Source organism: Carcharodon carcharias, chromosome X, assembly GCF_017639515.1.
Source record: "Carcharodon carcharias isolate sCarCar2 chromosome X, sCarCar2.pri, whole genome shotgun sequence".
Classification (NCBI taxonomy): Eukaryota; Metazoa; Chordata; class Chondrichthyes; order Lamniformes; family Lamnidae; genus Carcharodon; species Carcharodon carcharias.
This window is the reverse complement of record NC_054507.1, coordinates 25,078,275-25,097,249: the sequence shown is the minus strand read 5'-3', so window position 1 is coordinate 25,097,249 and position 18,975 is coordinate 25,078,275. Positions and strand designations below refer to the sequence as shown.

General features: G+C 40.7%; 1 protein-coding gene across 2 annotated transcripts; it reads right to left on the bottom strand.

Annotated features, from left to right (window-relative positions):
* Positions 1–2,682: 2,682 nt before the first annotated feature.
* Positions 2,683–18,975, bottom strand: tspan31 (tetraspanin 31). 2 transcript variants are annotated; one of them, XM_041180382.1, is made up of 6 exons: positions 18,834–18,975; positions 11,856–12,023; positions 10,538–10,618; positions 8,071–8,211; positions 7,253–7,360; positions 2,683–6,341 (listed from the first exon to the last, which is right to left on the bottom strand). In XM_041180382.1, the coding sequence occupies exons 1-6, from the start codon at positions 18,894–18,896 to the stop codon at positions 6,267–6,269; spliced, it is 636 nt and encodes a 211-aa protein (XP_041036316.1). In that variant the 5' UTR covers positions 18,897–18,975; the 3' UTR covers positions 2,683–6,266. The 2 variants fall into 2 exon arrangements, with proteins under 2 accessions (XP_041036316.1, XP_041036317.1); XM_041180383.1 differs by lacking the exon at positions 7,253–7,360.

Below are 18,975 nucleotides of genomic sequence, written 5' to 3'. Positions count from 1 at the left end.
AGAGATGGACCATGTGAAAATGATAGAGAGGTAGAAATTGGAAGCAAAATTAATAAATTTTTCCAGGTCCAGACGAGAGCATGAAGCAGCACTGAAGCAATCATCAATGTACCGGAGAGAGTGTTATGGGAGGGGGCCGGAGTAGGACTGGAACAAGGAATGTTCCAGACACCCCATAAGGAGACAGGCATAACTGGGACCCATCCGGGTACCCATAGCCACACCTTTTATTTGGGGGAAGTGAGAGGGGTTTAAGGAGAAATTGTTCAATGAGAGAACAAGTTCAGCCAGACGGAGGAGCGTAGTGGTGGATGGCGATTGCTCGGGCCTCTGTTTGAGGAAGAAACGGAGAGCCATCAGACCATCCCAGTGGGGAATGGTGGTGTAGAGGGATTGGACGTCCATGGTGAAGAGATGACGGTTGGGGCCAGGGAACTGGAAATTGTTGATATGTAGGGTGTCAGAGGAATCACGGATGTAGGTGGGAAGGGACTGGACAAGGAGAGAGAATGGAGTCAAGATAGCGAGAAATGAGTTCTGTGGGGCAGGAACAGGCTGACACAATCGGTCTGCTGGGACAGTCCTGTTTGTGGATTTTGGGTAGGAGGTAGAAGCGGGCCATCCGAGGTTGGGAGACTGAGGTTGGAAGCTGTGGAAGGAAGATCTCCAGAGGAGATGAGGTCAGTAACAGTCCTGGAAACAATGGCTTGATGTTCAGTGGTGGGGTCATGGTCCAGGGGGAAGTTTGCCATCCTATTCTATTTAAAAGCTGTTGGTCCTGCCAACCTAGCTCAGACCAGTGGCTCCAAGTGCCTCAGTTGGCCAGCTCAACTGCGAGTAGCGTAAGATTAGCTGTTAGCCCCAACGTCACTGTTCAGCCCAAAAAGAGTATTTGTAGATTGAGTAATGTTTCCTGTTTGTCACTTTCTTACAGTTTTACCCTTCCTCCTTCCACTGCTTAGTACGCTGTGTCTACAGTGCCAATAATGCTTAAAGTTAAAATGGGACAGCAACATGCATTTATATAGCACCTTTGGTGTGTTACAGATCACTGAGTCAGAATTGCTATGGTAACATGCATGTTGTAGGCTGTAGCTATGGATGGTGACAGCAAAGCTCCAATTGTCTTTCTATCACATAGCTGACCAGGAATCTCATGCTCTTACTGCTTGCTTTGGGTGTACTGGAAGGATTTGCAAATTGAAACTACCTGTTTGGCTGTTATGAACGCAGCTTCCTTGGCCATTTAAGTCCTGGAGTGGGACTCTACCAGGACGTTACCCACTGCACCACAAAACCTCCTATTAAGTGTTATACTTAGATTTGGGAATATACCACATGCATTTTACTGACCTGGTTATTCTGACTATTGGAGGGCAGCAGTTTTGGAGCCTGGTATGCAGCCAGCTCTATTGCCCACTTAGTATTGTACCCGTCAATATTTCTTTTGGAATTGTTCTGTGTTCGTTCCAGCCACCTCTCAAGATTGATAGGCCAGACTTACTGCACAGTGGCACGTGTTGAAGGGATACTATGCCTTTATGAACCATCTGAGCTGAACATGTCCCTATCTCTCACTTAATGTGGGTTTGAAGTTACAGAAGCAAGTAATGCAGATTCTGGAAATCCAAAAATATGTTGGAAGTACTTAGCTCTGGCAGCATCTGTGGAGGGAAAGAGTTGAGGTTTCAGGTCCATGATCTTTCATGAACACACAGGTTAGATATGTACCAAGGTTTAAGCAAGTACAGAGGCAGAGTAAGATGGGAGGGGAAAGAACGAAAGGGAAGGTCTGATTGGGTGGAAGGTTGGAGAGATTAAATGATAAAGTGACGATGGTGAAAGGCACAAAAGGGTATTGGAACAAAAAAAGGATGGGTCTAGGAGGGTGTGAATGGAAAAGGAGAATTGGCACCAGCTACTCTCAAACTGGGAGAGGTTATGACTTGAAATTATTGAATTCAATGTTGAGTTCAGGAGGCTGTAAAGTGTCTGAATGAAACAAGAGGTGCTATGAAGTTGCTGCTTGTTCACACCAAGTGGGAACCTAGAAAAACATTGGGGGGGGGGGGAATTCTTGTTCACTTGAAAGTTTCCTCTTTTGAGATGCTGAGATTGAATATTAAGCACCCACTTCCTGCTCACTGACCATGGATTGGGAGAGCTTGCAACCTGCTACACTGCAAAAAAAATCAAACACATTAGCATCATCTTGTAGTACAATATGGTTGAGTACCATACCCCTAAACTTTTACTATGATGACAATGGGGAGTCTCCAAAGAACAAGAGTCCTTTACACCAATTCAAAACAATGGAGACTAAGTTGGTTAAAATTTGCATATTCTAGCAACCTTGTACTTGATTTGTTATTGCATTTCAGAAGTCAAAATAGCCTTTCAATTTTTTTTTTTAAATGGCAAGATTCCCTGGACTTGCTCCTTGCCACATCTTAAAGCCTCCTGGTTTTTCTTCTTAGTAGGAAATAGAAAACAGCATTCCTATCAACATTCCCTTCTCTTGGGACATTCCTGGCTTTGCTTTACAATTTGCCACAACACAACTGAGGTGAGGAATGGTGAAACCTGGATTTGTACTTCTGATACCCCACATTCCATGGTGATGCCCCTCCCTTGCCCCTGGAGTCTGACTGCCATATGCTACAACATAGACAAAAAGTATTATTCATGAATTAGTAAAGCATTTATTGCAGAAGTTTGTTTTCACTTTTTATACAATAAAACATTTTAATGTCATGTATATGTTGGCCTGAAATCCAGCTTTAAATTTTCCACAATCATTTAAAATACACAAGGGTTGTCCTTAGAATAGGACAGTCTGTCTGAACAGGTTGTTGGTACCATTACAAATTCTTAGCAACCAAGTTTAAAGTACATCTAAATTAAAATGTCATCCTAAAAACACAGTACAAACACTTGCAGAGAAGTTCCACTAATTCCTTCCCTCTGGCAGATAAGTCAAAAGAGCCTGCAGCTACTGAGGCACAACACTACATATTTGATTCTACCCACATTTCCAGAACCGCTTAAACTATTCAAGTTGGCAAAAGAAAATTCACCCCTTGTGCCACAAGAGGCTGTTCCACAAATGTTTGTAGGATAAATGTCAACCAAACCATATACAACCTCCGCACGCATTTGGCAATCTCAACCCCCTTACCTAATGAGACGCCTTTCCTCCCAGGAACTAATTGCGCCTTGGGAGTTAAAAAGGCAACATTAAACTTTCCAAATCCACTAATACAACTCAATGCCAACATAAGTAATACCCCAACTATCTCCTTTGTGCCCTCTGCTGGATTCTCTCCATGGCTACATGTCCCTGCTATAGAGATAAGTGTTTTGAATTAGAGAAAAAAAATCAGGAGTGCACAGAACTCTCACCCAGTATAGAGTATCCTTACAAAATACAATGAGGAAAATTAGCTTCAATCACACACATTTCCAAGCCAAGAGATAGACAGCCCAGCTCTGTGGATTGGGTGGAGGTGGGGATTGGTAGTTTAATATCAATGTACATTTGAATTTCAAGCTATGTACATTTGAATTTCAAGCTAACATGTCATCCCTCAAAGATGACAGTTTCACTTTTGGCAAAAAAATTGATAATCTTAAATATGTATACAAATTAGAAATATATACCTTAATGAATATTCAGCAGAGGATCAAGCTTAGTATCAAAATATTCTGATGACTGAACTGTTCAAGCATTTAACGTATAATTTCATTACTAAAACAGTACAGAATACCCATGAGGACATAGGACACTTCTTGCAATTTGTACACATCCTTAATGGAGGATTAACAATTATTGCAAGTTTTTTTTTTAAAAATTCATTCTCAGGGCGATTTATTGCCCATCTCAACTTGTACTGGGTGGTGGTGGTGGCTTGCCGCATTGAACTGCTACATGTAGCACCAAGTGGTCTGCTTAGCTACTGCTGAGGTTAGATAAGAATCACAGAGGCCTCAGCAAGGAAGACAGCAGGTTTCCATCCCTAAAATATACATTAGTGAACCAGTTTTTTAAAAAAAATGACAGCTTTGTGATCACTTTTACTGAAAGTGCCTTATTTTGAGACTTTAAAAAACTGAATTCAGATTCTCTAACTACCATGGTGAATTATTAGCCAAGCTTTGGAATTACTGGTTCAGTAACATAACCACTTCATTACCATAATGGTTACTCTCTATATGTGTGTATATATTATATATATATACACACATACACACACACACAAAGGAATATTTAACATTCATTCATCCACACAACATTCATTTAATATTTTGTTAATAATGTTGGTAAAAAGCCAACTGGGCACTTTCCAAACAGCATGTAACAATGTGCACTCCCAAGTCCAAATGGTACTGTACACCTAATTAGCACAGGTTATTTTTATACCTCTAATCCTTGCATGGATCCAGCTTGCAGTGTAGTTACCTATACAACTCATGTTATAACTAATTCAGATACATGCATGGAATCATCCCCCTCCTCATGGTGGCAATGAATTCTCAAACTACAATGCCAACCAACTGGCTTTGAACAGGTGTTTGGGTTGGCAACATGTGGACACAGCTGAAGATCACATCCTGCACTAACTTCTATTGTGTAGTTAGCAAAAGGTCAATCACTGGGCTCCCTTTTCACTTCACTGATGAACAAGAGGCCAAGGTCATTTTTGCATGAACAAGTGAGCTATCAATATCCAAAATCTGAAGACTTGACTCCTGATTTGCTTCCTTTCTACCCCAACTGCTCAGTGAAAAAGAAAATTGAAAACGTTTACACAGGGTCTTATTTTTAACTGAGAAATTTAAAGAATTAAAGCAGACCTATGTTAATTGAAGGGGTTCAGATTGCCAGCGGTTTGGTGATTGCATTTATCTACTTGAGTATGGACATTATGCAAATACAAATTGGTGGCACATGTGAAGAGAGGTGAAGGCAGCAGACATTTCCCAACCAGGGTTTTAGACTGGATGGTGTCATTTATTAGCTCAATTACTTACAGTGTAGGGTTCTTATAATACTGATGCTGTAGTTTGTTCATAACTTGAGAAAAGATATTCCTCCATCCCCTTACATTCTAGTTGTGCGTGGAACATAGTTTGTACAACAGGAAGAGGTGGCAGTCTAGCCTCAACTTTGACAGAATCAAAACATGGCTTTATACATCTTTAGAATGCTCCCTTAAAGAATTAGGAAGAATGACAAAAATCTGGAACTATTATGATCATTGGCATAACTATATTTTAAACACTAAACCAGACAGTTGAAAATGGACATGAGCCATTATGACAGTCTGAACCAGGACTTGAAAATAATTATTTCAATTTAACTCTTCACATTTATTCTCTTTCCCTCCCTCCACCACCACCCACCTCTACCCTGACCCTGTTTCAAAGGCATTCTGCTCACTTGCAATTGCTAGATCGAGTGGCTCTACAAACCTGTGGCTGTCCCACAGACAAGCTAGCAGAGAAGTGCAACTCCCAGGCTGGCCAGGATATCAGTCATGCCCCTTGTGAAGCACCAACCAGAGCATATGTGGATAAGGTGGAAAGTTAGCTTCTGCTTTGACTAACGTGTAGCCACTGAAGCTGCACATGCTTTGAGAATTTGAATCAGTACAGCTGCTCAGACTGATTCCCCTATCGCAAATTAAAAACTTAAAAAGTTATCACGTTTAAACTGATGATTGTGACAAGCATTCCTTGTAAAAGTTCTGTAGAATAAAAAGGCTCTTTCAATCAATTAAAACATTTATTTAAAAGGAGTTTCTCTCCTGCCCTCAATTTCCCCCCTTCCGTTAACAAGCCTAAAAACTGGCTTAACATTAGTACCAGTCGTAATTATGTATTATCAGTCTGGCAAATCTGACCGTTTATCATGAAGAATCAGTGAGCTCCAGATTAATTTTAAAAATTATTTCAACACTTTGCACACATTTTTCAAGTTCTGGTTCTTACACTCAAATATAACCACATAACCAGGGGCTTCACATCAAGGATTGAGCACTTAATACAGCCCAAATGTCACTCTCGTCAGCTGTGGCATCTCAATAATTCATGCAGTCTGGCCAATTTGCTCCATCCCATCATGCATTAGTGAAGGTATGTGGACATTCTTCTTCTGCCTTCTGTAGCCATGTGAGCTTCAATGAAAATAATCCCTGGGAAAGGTAATTTTTGACTAGCAGCTAGAGGATACAACGGTCATAAGAGTGCAGAGAAAGGGGAGGGTTCTACAAAAAGGCACTAGGGTTTGCTCGAGGGTCCTTCTGGTTCCTAAATCGCATAGCTAGCCAAACTCCAAGGATCTGTGGGGGTAGGGGAAACAAAAACAACACAAAATGAAGAACAGTTTTTCTTTATGTTTTTCCTCCCCTTGGTACAATACGTAACACTCGTACTTAAAAAATACACTGAATATTGATATCAGAAGACTATTTATAGCGAGCATACACAAAGAACAATGGGCATCCTAGAGCAATTATTTGGCAATAATCTCATCAACAGGTTCAGATCATATCAAACTTGAGAGCAAACAATCATCCACATTTTGAAATGAGAGGATATTATAACATTTATAGTCACTCTAGGACACACATTTTGTTGCAAATTTCACAAAGCTGCTTTGATCATTAACAGCTCTGCAGAAATTAACCCTTCGGCCACTCATCATTGATGTCGATGATTAAGGGATTAATAATTGTGGCTGTTAAGTCACAAATTTATTTTTAAAATTGCAGTTGATCACCAAGGATATTGGATTTGTAAATGTTTTATTTTGCCACTTGCTGCAGCCCCTCAAGATTCCTCCTCAGGTAGATCTTCCATGGTTTTGCTTATGGTTAGGCTGACATTTGGAGCTCCATTTCCCATGCTTACCACTGCCCTGCTCCAAGGTCTAGGTCAGGCAGTCATCCCTACTGGTGCTACTGCTTGGGTTGAAGGGCACCTCTCAACCTAATGTCAAAGAACCAGGTTTTCAGAATCTCATTTATATTTTAGAAACATCCAGTAAAACTGCTGAGGAAAAATTGAAATAGCCCAAAACTGGATTGTTGGCCACCCCATGTGGCATCCGTGAGTTTTAGGATTTCACACCCAGAACGAAGATCTGCAATGGTTCACACTGATAGGAAACCAATTTTTTTTATTTTAAAAAACCGTAACTTCACAAGATATTTCAGAAGATGCAAATCCACTATAATGCAACAAACCTCACCTCAGTGAAGCTGAAGAAAAGTCCCACTCCACCCAGGATCCTCAGAGCCTGGCGAGAATGTGTCAGCATGACATTACCACAAATTTTACAACTAGTTTGTTTGCAGGGCTGTCAAAAAAAAAAAAATTAGACACACTGCATTTGAAAGGCAAGCTTAAAACATTTTCACCAGGCAAGAAAGATTCCACAGATACTCTTAATAAGATAACATCTATGCGGCAGTTACAATTATTTTGTGTCGCATTTACTCAATAACTACAGAAGATTCCTTTCAAAGATTAACCTTCTGCCTCAATTATATTTAGTTTGTGGGCATTTCATTGAATAGCATAAAGGTGCACAGTTACATAGAAAAGCCTGTTTTAAACTTATTGTTTGGGATGGGTGAGATTTGGGGAACTTCAATGCCCTATTTTTGTTCACGTGACTCAACAACCTGCTCCCAGGCCACCAATACATTTTGACACCAGGGACAGTCTCAAGGATGATTGATTATTTAACCTTCTCTCCACCACCCCCCTACCACCACAAGAGTGAAATCTTGACTCAAACCTGTACTCATTCCCAAACTGTGGCAGTGACCTATTTATTTCTACACAGGTAATTTCAAATGAAGACTCAAGTGGATAAATAGGAACTTGATATCATATTTCTGACAACAAATAGATTGGTGGTGTGCAATATAGGTCCATTTCCTGGAACTTCTATGGAGCAAGTACATACTGAATGTTACCCTTTAACACTGTCCAGGGAACACTCACTTTGCTGACGGCGTGCCTTTACACAACACCAATAATCCAATAAGAAAAATTACTTACCATTTTACACAATGAATAATCTGTCATGTAGGTGGCAATATTCTCTGTATCATTCATAAATCCACAGCAATTCAGCTGCTGTTCTAGATCCTGTCTGGTTGTATTTGACATTCTGTTCCAGGTCAACTTTAGCAGGTGCTCCTAAACAATAACAAAACAAAAATCAATGTCACACAACAATGAGTCATTTTTGACGTTTACCATGTGGCCCTAAGTGTAACAGCATTCCAAATGGGTAGGGTAGATTGTCAATGAGGTTGGCTACGAAGTTTGGACTTCAGTTCCAGACCAAAGTGTTTAAGCAGTGATGAAGTTCTTTTCCCCACTGTCCTGTTAGCTTTTGTAGAAACTCATTTCAGGGAAGGCGTAGTTTTGAATATTTACAGCACTAACCTCTGCTCAATTTCAAAGTTCCCATTCCTATTGGAAGATTAAGAGGGCAGAGCAAGAGACAGTAAGTGCTTTATTGCTGGGTCCCAGTCTAGAAGTTTGAGCCCATTAATCTAAGCTTACATGCCAATGCAGGACTGAACCGAGTGCTATGGTGAAGGTGCTAATTTCTGATAAAGATGGATCTTGGTTTAATGTTTTAACATTCAGGTGAACTTTAAAGATTCCACTGCATTAACGAAGTACAGGATTCTCCCAGTGCTCTGGCAAACGTTCTTCCGTTAATCAACACCACAAAAAAAAAATCATGTATAAAGTCATGTATAAAATCCTGGTTTAAAAAGAATGTGTGCGCTAAAAAGAGACTAGCACACACTTCCCTTCCTTCCATTAATAACGTTAAAAAAGAGAGGCCATGATTCCCATCTGTCTGGGTTAGATTCCAACTTCAGTCCTACAGATGAAAAATAAACTGTTTACCACAATGTGTGGCACAGAGGATCCTTTCTTCAGTAGTGGTGAAAGGATTGCTCTGCTATTTTCCCACTTTTAAAATAAGCAGTTCCAACTCTGATCAGCTTCTCATCAGTCTCTCCACATCATTTGGCTTTTTTTTTTAAAAATTGTTTTCCGCATAAGTGAATAACAGCTATAGCAAGTGTAGCTCAGGTCACATTCAAAAGACGTGAAATCTACCCAAACATGTCCAGTTGGCAAGTGCCTCTATTCCTACAGTGGATCTTTTATGACTGCCTTTGGGATCTGTGCATAAGGTTATAAAGAGAGCATTTTAAAGGAGGTTCGCAATAAACGAAGGAGCATTTAAATAAAAAAAAGGCTTGGAGACAGTGACATAACTAGAAGGTCTTAATCTGGCAACCAACACAAAATGGGATTTGTTGCGATTACATTATGTCAGCTAGTTTTACTAATTTAATTTCCTTGAATACCTGTAACAAGATGAATTAAATATTTACGTTTAACCAATATTATAATTTTAGTGACTTACCATGAAATAAGCCTGCCTGCACAGAAGCATTGCAGTGTTTGAATTTTCAAATATCAGATTAGTACAATTCACCAGATTAAGTGCAAGATATAATGCTGTTATATAAGGGGAGATATTAATCTGAAGTAGGCAATAGTAATTACAGATTTTCTCCCCTACATTAAATAATCACATTGTGTGTGCATCTTAGTTCAAAAATGCATCACCCAGTCGTGAGCCACAAAAACAAGGAAGATCTCAGAGTTATCCCCTTGCGTGTCCCAAGTTAGCTGCCCTCAGGTAGGGCAGAGGTATGGGTGTGACAACCAGCCTCTGCCTCTGGACAAGGAAGGGGTTTCTTAGCTCCCATTTCTGAAACCTCCCAATGACTCCTACAGAGACATGATGCATGTCAATATTTGACAAGGACAAGAGCAGAACTCAGTTTCTAGGATTGGGCAGGGGAAAATGGTCCTATCAGCAATCTCTATTCCAAAGTAGCCCTATCCTATAATATATCCCCTGCAGGAGTATGAATGGAGTGATCTATTTCCAACTGTATAAAAACTGTTTTAAATGCATGGTGAGTTTTTGGATGAGTATTTTTCTTTTCTTGTACTATTCTAAGCACAGCACTCAATGTTGGTATAATGTGTCGGGTGTGAACTTAGACCCATTTTGTAGTAATTGCTGGCAGGAAACTTAACTTTGAAAGGGTAAAAAAAATCTTGGATGCTCAAAATAAGACAGAAAATGCTGGAAAAACTCAGCAAGTCAGACAGCATCTGAGGAGGGAGGAAGGTCAGTGACCTTTTGCCATATACCAACATTGAATGCTGTGCTTAGAATAGTACAAGAAAAGAAAAATACTCATCCAAAAACTCACCATGCATTTAAAACAGTTTTTATACAGTTGGAAATAGATCACTCCTGCAGGGGATATATTATAGGATAAGGAGTAGGTTCAAAGGATTGGTGTCTGGATTTGCCGAGTTTCCTACATCATATTCATCATTTGCAACAGGCCAGACCTTCCTCAAAGGGCAACCACAACACAACACGTTTGTAGTAACATGTAGCAAAAGGTACCTGTTGACTTCGGTTGAGAGCCAGGCATGAGCAGGAGACTCCAAACTGAATCACAAAGACCAGAAATAAAATAACCATGTACTGGAGTGAAAGCAAAGTCAAGGAAACAAGGAATGAAAATTAATGGAAATAAAAATAACTGCTGAAAAAAAAAATCAGATTATCACTGGAATGTATACTTTATTTACAAAGTTTTCTCAAAGCTCAGTTCTAATATTTCCTTCTGGTGACATTTTCGGCTTATGAACACTTGTCTATTGTTTTCACTTTGTCTCTACATCAAATACTCTCAAGTAAGACAGAGCACAGATTAAATGCAGAGCAAAGGCTATACCTACAGTGTACCAACATTTTGCGTTAAACCCAAACTTCAGAAGAAACACACTAAAGCTCCCCCATCCCATTAACTGGGTTGGCACTGCCCCAATCTCTCACAGACAGCACAAGAGGCTTTAATGTGCAGTGACATGTGGTACACCTCAGTTTTTCCCCTTAAAAACTTTGCCTGTTATACCACAGGCAATTTGGTATCTGCTCACGCATTTCATTTCGTAAACTGGTCCCTCAAACACAACTCCATTATTAACATAGATGCAGCTTTATCAGCAGGTTTCTGTGTAATTGTATCAATACTTTATAGGAAAAAAGTATACTTGTTTTTAATGCAGTCAAGTATTGTGCCAGCATGTGCTAAATCATCAAACTTGTTTCAATCAGTGCACCTCAAAGAGGCTATACAGTGTGAATATTTCATCCATCGCGTATTGCACTTCACCAAAATCCTAACAACAATGGCAGCCATAGCATCAGTAACAAGCACTGTTCCAGGCCATATCTTTAACACAGAATTGCTCCCACAAATGCTTAAGAAACATGATGGTTGCTTCTCAGTTTATTCACGCAGCAAGTGACTCACAAAGGCTACTCCCATCATTGAGTTTGGGATTACTGGTGTCAGAATAATCAGCCCGATTTTCAATTCAAATATAACTCTGGGTCTTTTTGGCAGAAGGTTTAAAGCAAGCTTCAGTACGATTCTTCAGTTATCCTTAAGGATTATCGCTGCATTTTCCTTTTTCCACAGAAACTCAAAGGATTAAGATCCTAATCGCAACCTAGGCTCTGTGGGAAGTAGTGAAGGCCAGGCTTTTCCATACAGGTCCAAGAATCACTTTTACTAACCTTCTAGTGGGCAGTTTCACTGACATTAAAGAACGAGGAGTGGGACATCAACCTAATTGGTTACAAACGGAAGAATAGCTTACAAGAGTCATATTCAATTTGGTTTTAAAGGCCAAAGAAATCAGTGAAAGGATACAAAGAACAGCATGACCTGATGGTGACTGACTGCTCCGATGAGTCCGACAACAGCTATAAGAAGCAGGAAGACTCCCACAGCAATGACTCCACCAATGACGTTTATACTGGAAACAATGCCGTAACTTTTGCCCCATGCTGCTACTCCGATAAGTAACAGTCCAACAAGCTGCAAGAGAAACAGGAATAGCTGTCATGTCCAGATAGTGGCGATTCACATTACTCTGGAATAGTGCTAGCATATAAATGAGAAAAACAAATGCCACACGTCCTCAAGATTTCCCAAAGCATTTTATAACCACAACTAACTTTGAGGTGCACTCACTGGTTAGGTAAACAAATGAAAGGAGGGCAGAGTGGGATCACAACTGAGCGCACTCTCACCAGACATTTACACAACACTTTTCAGTAGGGGTCACTGAACTGTGCAAGAACTCGCTAATGCAAGGCACTGAGGCCAGCAATGGTGCCCCTAACCACCAATAACTCAGCATGGAAGCAGTAATTGAATCAGAGATTTTCTGATCTGTATGATCCGGTTCCAACTTAGGCACTAAAGGGAGGTCTCCTTTGTTTCCTTTCATATTAAATTGCAGTATGTTCTATTTTGTCATTATGCATGGTAGCATCAGGATTTCTTTCATTCTTTTACAAAGCTTTTCAGTCAACCCTACTCATCTCTCCCTTACCCTGTAAGGCTCCTTGGGATGTTGATATTAAAGGCTCCATATAAATGCATACTGTTGTTGTATGACCAGAGCAAAAATACTAACCTTTGCACCAGCCATTATGTCAGCTACGTGACTAAACAGATGCAAATACCAAAGATCACCATATTGCATAAATTGATCAGGCAAAGGTTAATCCCTCACAAGTAGTTAGATAACATTCAAATTTAATCAAGTGTTAGAATTGCTTTAGCATGTTAGACATCTACCTAAATGTAGTATTTCATTGCCAATTAGATCTTCTGTCCTTTTGAATTTTTTCTTGCAAAACTTCTCTGCACATATGTATAAACTCTCCTATCCATATTCACAACCATCCCCTTGGCTTTGCCATCTCTAGTGGTCACAACTCCCATAGTCTTTATTACAGATAAGCCCATTGTACCCTTCACATCCCCCTTTGACCTTCCAACCCCACTGCCTTCTGTCTAGCCCTGGGGAAAATAAAACTCCCCCAATGTCACTTGCAACTGCTAACTAAATCCCAACTGCCTTGTCCTGGCTCTTCATTCACCACATTTGGAAATAAAAACACACGGATCTTTGAATATAATTAATTCCACAATTCTAAACAAAGGAAGTGTCTTTCCCTGGCCAGGTCTTCCAATATTCCCCCCAAGGGAAAAAGCTGCAATGGAACTAAGCAACCAAAACATTATTACCAATAACATTATGCCTTCACTATCAGAATAGCAAAGATTTGAAGCAACATTTGACCTAACAATTGTGCAATTGGGTAGGTCAGATGATTGCTGTTTTTTTATTTTGTCCAAAGAATGATTAAAAGATTGATTAGGAAGGAAAAATGAGAGAAAGCTAGCAAGAAATATGAAGACAGATAGTAAGGGTTTCTAATAATATTTTGAAAAGCAAAGTTAACAAAATGAGCATTGGCCCGAGAGAAAGTGAGTCTGGGGAGTTAATAATGGAAAATAAGGAGATGGCAGATGAATCAAACAGGTATTTTGCATCAGTCTTCACTATAGAGGATACAAGTAACATCCCAGAAATAGCAGTAAATCAGGAAATGAAAGGGAGGGAGAAATTCATGGAAAATTACAATCACCAGGGAAGTAAGCGGTAGTTAATTTGTTGAAACTGTGGGTTGACAAACCCAAGTCCTAATGGACTTCATCCCAGGGACTTGAAAGAAGTGACCAGTTGATGCATTGGTTTTAATTTTCCAAAATTCATTACATTCAGGGAAGGTTTCATTAGATTGGAAAATAGCTAATGCAACTCTTTGAATAAGAATTTGTGATTCTGTGAAAAGGGAAGGAGACAGAAAGCAGGAAACTATAGGCCAGTTAGCTTAACATCTGTCATAGGGAAAATATTCGAAGCTATTATTGAAGGCGTTATAACAGGGCACTTAAATACATTCAAGGTAATCAGGCAGAGTCAACATGGTTTTGTGAAAGGGAAATCATATTTAACCAATTTATTGAAATTCCTGGAAGTAGTAACAGGTGCTGTGGATAAAGGGGAACCAGTGGATGTACTGTACTTAGATTTTCAGAAGACATTTGATAAGGTGCCACATCAAAAGGTTATTGCAGAAAATAAAAGATGGTGTAGGGGGTAACATATGGCATGGATAGAAGATTGGCTAGCTAACAGAAAACAGTAGGCATAATTGGGTCATTTTCTGGTTGGTAAGATATGACGAGTAGTGTGCCACAGGGATCAGTGCTGGGGCCTCAACCTTTTAACAATTTATATAAATAACTTGGATGAAGGGAGTGAAGGTACGGTTGCTAAATTTGAAAAGATAGGAAAGAAAATAATTTGTGAAAAGGACATAAGGAGGCTACAAAAGTATATAGATAGGTTAGCTGAGTGGGCAAAGACCTGACAAATGGAGTATAGACCATAAGACATAGGAGCAGAAATTAGGCCATTCAGCCCATCAAGTCTGCTCCGCCATTCAATCATGGCTGATAAGTTTTTCAACCCCATTCTCCCGCCTTCTCCCCGTAACCTTTGATCCCCTTACCAATCAAGAACCTATCTATCTCGGTCTGAAATACACTCAGTGACCTGGCCTCCACAGCCTTCTGTGGCAATGAATTCCATAGATTCACCAGTCTCTGGCTAAAGAAGTTTCTCCTCATCTCTGTTCTAAAAGGTCTTCCCTTTACTCTGAGGCTATGCCCTCGGGTCCTAGTCTCTCCTACTAATGGAAACATCTTCTCCACGTCCACTCTATCCAGGCCTCTCAGTATTCTGTAAGTTTCAATCAGATCCCCCGCCCCCTCATCCTTCTAATCTCCATCGAGTATAGACCTAGAGTCCTCAAACGTTCCTCATATGTTAAGCCTTTCATTCCTGGGATCATTCTTGTGAACCTCCTCTAGACCCTCTCCAGGGCCAGCACATCCTTCCTGAGAAACGGGGCCCAAAATTGCTCACAATATTCGAAATGTGGTCTGACCAGAGCCTTGTAAAGCCTCAGCAGAACATCCCTGCTTTTATATTCTAGTCCTCTGAAAATAAATGCCAACATTGCATTTGCCTTATTAACTAGCAACTCAACCTGCAAGTTAACCTTAAGAGAATCCTGAACTAGAACTCCCAAGTCCCTTTACACTCCAGATTTCGGAATTCTCTCCCCATTTAGAAAATAGTCCATGCCTCTATTCTTCCTACCAAAGTGCATGACCTCACACTTCCCCACGTTATATTCCATCCGCCACTTCTTTGCCCATTCTCCTAACCTGTCCAAATCCTTCTGCAGCCTCCCCAATACTACCTGTCCCTCCACCTATCTTTGTATCATCTGCAAACTTAGCCAGGATGCCCTCAGTTCCTTCATCTAGATCATTAATGTATAAAGTGAAAAGTTGTGGTCCCAACACTGACCCCTGCGGAATTCCACTAGTCACCGGCTGCCATGCTGAGAAGGACCCTCTTATCCCCACTCTCTGCTTCTTGCCAGACAACCAATCTTCTATCCATGCTAGTAGCTTGCCTCTAACACCATGGGCTCTTATCTTACTGAGCAGCCTCCCGTGCGGCACCTTGTCAAAGGCCTTCTGGAAGTCCAAGTAGATAACATCCATTGGCTCTCCTTTGTCTAACCTACTCAAAGAATTCTAACAGATTAGTCAAGCATGACCTCCCCTTGATGAAACCATGCTGACTTTGCCCTATTTTATCATGCATTTCCAAGTATTCTGAAATCTCATCCTTAATAATGGACTCTAAAGTCTTCCAGCAGCCCAATGTCCACTTTTGCCTCTCTCTTACCCTTTATATATCTAAAAAACTCTTGCAATCTTCTTTTATATTACTGGCTAGTTTATCCTCATATTTAATCTTCTCCCTCCTTATTTCTTTTTTAGTTGTCCTCTGTTGATCTTTGTAGGCTTCCCAATCCCCTGGTTTCCCACTACTCTTCGCCGCATTGTATGCTTTCTCTTTAGCTTTTAGGCTGTCCCTGACTTCCCTTGTCAGCCACGGTTGCCTCATCCTCCCTTTAGTATGCTTCTTCTTCCTAGGGATGAATTTTTGCTGTGTCTCCCAAAGTATAATGTGGGAAAATGTGAAATTGTCCATTTTGGCAGGACGAGAAGATTATCTAAATAGTGAGAGATTGCAGAGTTCAGATGCAGGGGGAATCTAGATGTCCCCATTCAAGAAATCACAAAAGGTTAGTATGCAGGTGCAGCAAGTAATTAGCAGAGCTAATAGAATGTTATCATGTATTGAGAGGAGAATTGAATACAAGAGTAGGGAGGTTCTGTTTCAATTATACAAGGCACTGGTGAGACCACATCTGGCAAATGGAGTATAATGTGGGAAAATTGTCCATCTTGGCAAGGAGAACAAAAGAGGCATATTATCTAAATGGAGAGATATTGCAGAGCTCTGAGATGCAGAGAGATCTGGGTGTCCTAGTGCAGGAGTCACAAAAATCTAGTATGCAGGTACAAGTAATTAGGAAAGCTGATAGAATATTATCATTTATTTCAAGGGGAATTGAATACAAAAGTAGGGAGGTTATGCTTCAGTTTTACAGAGCACTAGTGAGACCACATCTACTGGTCTCCTTATTTAAAAGGAAAGATGCAAATACATTATAAGCAGTTCAGAGAAGAAGGTTTCCTAGACTAACACCAGGAATGGGCGGGTTGTATTATGGAGGAAAGGCTGGACAAGCTGGGTTTGTATCCACTGAAGTTTAGAAGAGTAAGAGGCAACTTGATTGAAACATAAGATCCTGAGGGGACTTGACAGGATGGATGTGGAAAAAATGTTTCCTCTTGTGGGAGAACCTAGAACCAGGGGCCACTGTTTAAAAATAAGGGGTCGCCCATTTAAGACAGATGAGGAAAAAATTTTCTCTCAGAGGGTTGAGACACTTTGGAACTCTCTTCCTCAAAAGGTGGTTGAGACAGAGTCTTTGAATACCTTTAAGGCATAAGTAGCTAGATTATTGATTAGCAAGGGGGTGAAAGGTTATCAAGGGTAGGCAGGAATGTGAAGTTGAGGTTACATTCAGATCAGCCATGATCTTATTGAATGGCAGCAGGCTTGAGGGGCTGAGTGGCCTACTCCTGTCCTAATCCATATGTTTGTTTTAATGATTCACATTATTTTTTAACTATGCTATTTGATCCTCCAAACGTACTTTTTGGCTTTTGGGGGGGGGGGGGGGGGCGGGGTGGTGGTGGTGGTGGTGGTGCACCGCTGCCAGATGATTGGAGAATTGCAAATGTTCAAAAAAAGGTGCAATAATCAATTCAGACCCAGGGTAATGCTCTGGGGACCCAGGTTCCAATCCCACCATGACAGACGGTGAAATTTGATTTCAATAAAAATCTGGAATTAAAAGTCTGATCATCACTATGAAACCGTTGTCGATTGTTGTAAAAACCCATCTGGTTCACTAACGTCCTTTAGGCAAGGATATCTGCCATCTTTACCTGGTCCGACCTACACGTGACCCACAGCAATGTGGTTGACTCTTAGATGACCTCTGAACAAGGGCAATTGGGGATGAGCAACAAATGCTGGCCTAGCCAGCGATGCCCACATCCCAGGACCAAATAAAAAAAAATTAAAAACTCTAAGTACAAGGCCAGTTTGTTTAACCCCCATGTTGGGAAAGCTTTTAGAAACAACAATCCAGAACAAAATTAACAGTCACTTGGACAAATGTGGTTCAATCAAGGAAAGCCAGCATAGATTTGTGAAGGGAGTAGCCATTCTCATTAGCACAAGGGTCGAGAACCAGAGGACACTGGTTCTTTTGCCAGTCACCCTTAAACCAAAGGTAACATGAGGTAAAATATTTTAAAATAAAAACAGAAATGCTGGAAAAACTCAGCAGGTCTGACAGCATTTGTGGAGAGAGAATCAGTTAACATTAGCTCTGAAAAAGGGTCGTACAGACTCAAAAAGTAGAAATGTGCACACAGTAAGCACTATGACTTTTGGAGTGCTTACCCGAGTCTGTATGATCCTTCTTCAGAGCTAAAGAGCAGAAATGTGCACACAGTAAGCACTAAGACTTTCAGAGTGATTACCCTCGAGTCGGTATGACCCTTCTTCAGAGCTAGAGGAGAAATGTGCACACAGTAAACACTAAGACTTTCAGAGTACTGACCCTTGTTCTCCTTTTAACACATTCTGCTTTCTTATCTTTATGCTACTATCAGCACCCCCTTTAGCCCTTACCACTGCCATTAACACTCCCTTTGTCTTTTCACCCATGACATCTTGTCAATCTCTCCTTAGCCACCACCTATCGCTGACCTTCACTTGTTCCAACCCCCCCTTAAACAGTATAAATTATCACATTTCCACTTCTCTTTGGCTCTGAAGAGTCATGCAGACTCAAAACATTAACTCTGTTTCCCTCACCACAGATGCTGTTAGACTTGAGTTTTCCAACATTTTCTGTTTTTATCTCAGATTTCCAGCATCCACAGTATTTTACTTTTAACCTGAGAGTGCCGTGGAGGCAGATTCAATCAAAGCATTCAAAGGGAACTGGATAACTACTTGAATAGAAGAAAAACTACAGGGTTACGAGGAAAAGGCGGAATTGAACTAAATGGGCTGAATGGCCTCATTCTGTACTGTAAACGCTCTATGATTTTCTTGTTGCAGCCCGTTAGCGAGTTTGAGAGGGAGGGTTGCTGCGCATGCTCCAAGTCCCAAGTCGGGATTGTTCGGTACAGGAGCCGCCTCAAAGACCGAGATCGCGCCAGCCTGCACAAAGCCTCAGTACCCGCTCCACTTACTATGTACACCACATTTAAAGCGATGAGTGCATTCTTGGAACAAGTGAAGCCGCCGCAAACCATTCTCACTGCTGCCTGTATCGGCTCCTTCCTTCCCTCAATCAACCGGCAGGCTCCCTCAGGCCCCAGTTATACCGTCATC

Coding starts and splice junctions, on each gene's coding strand:
- tspan31 (XM_041180382.1), bottom strand. CDS start 18,896: ATGGTTTGCGGCGGCTTCACTTGTTCCAAGAATGCACTCATCGCTTTA. Junction 12,024..18,833: donor CTTTAAATGTGGTGTACATA/GTAAGTGGAGCG, acceptor TTTCTCTTGCAG/CTTGTTGGACTGTTACTTAT. Junction 6,342..7,252: donor TTTTCTTCAGCTTCACTGAG/GTGAGGTTTGTT, acceptor CTACCCCCACAG/ATCCTTGGAGTTTGGCTAGC.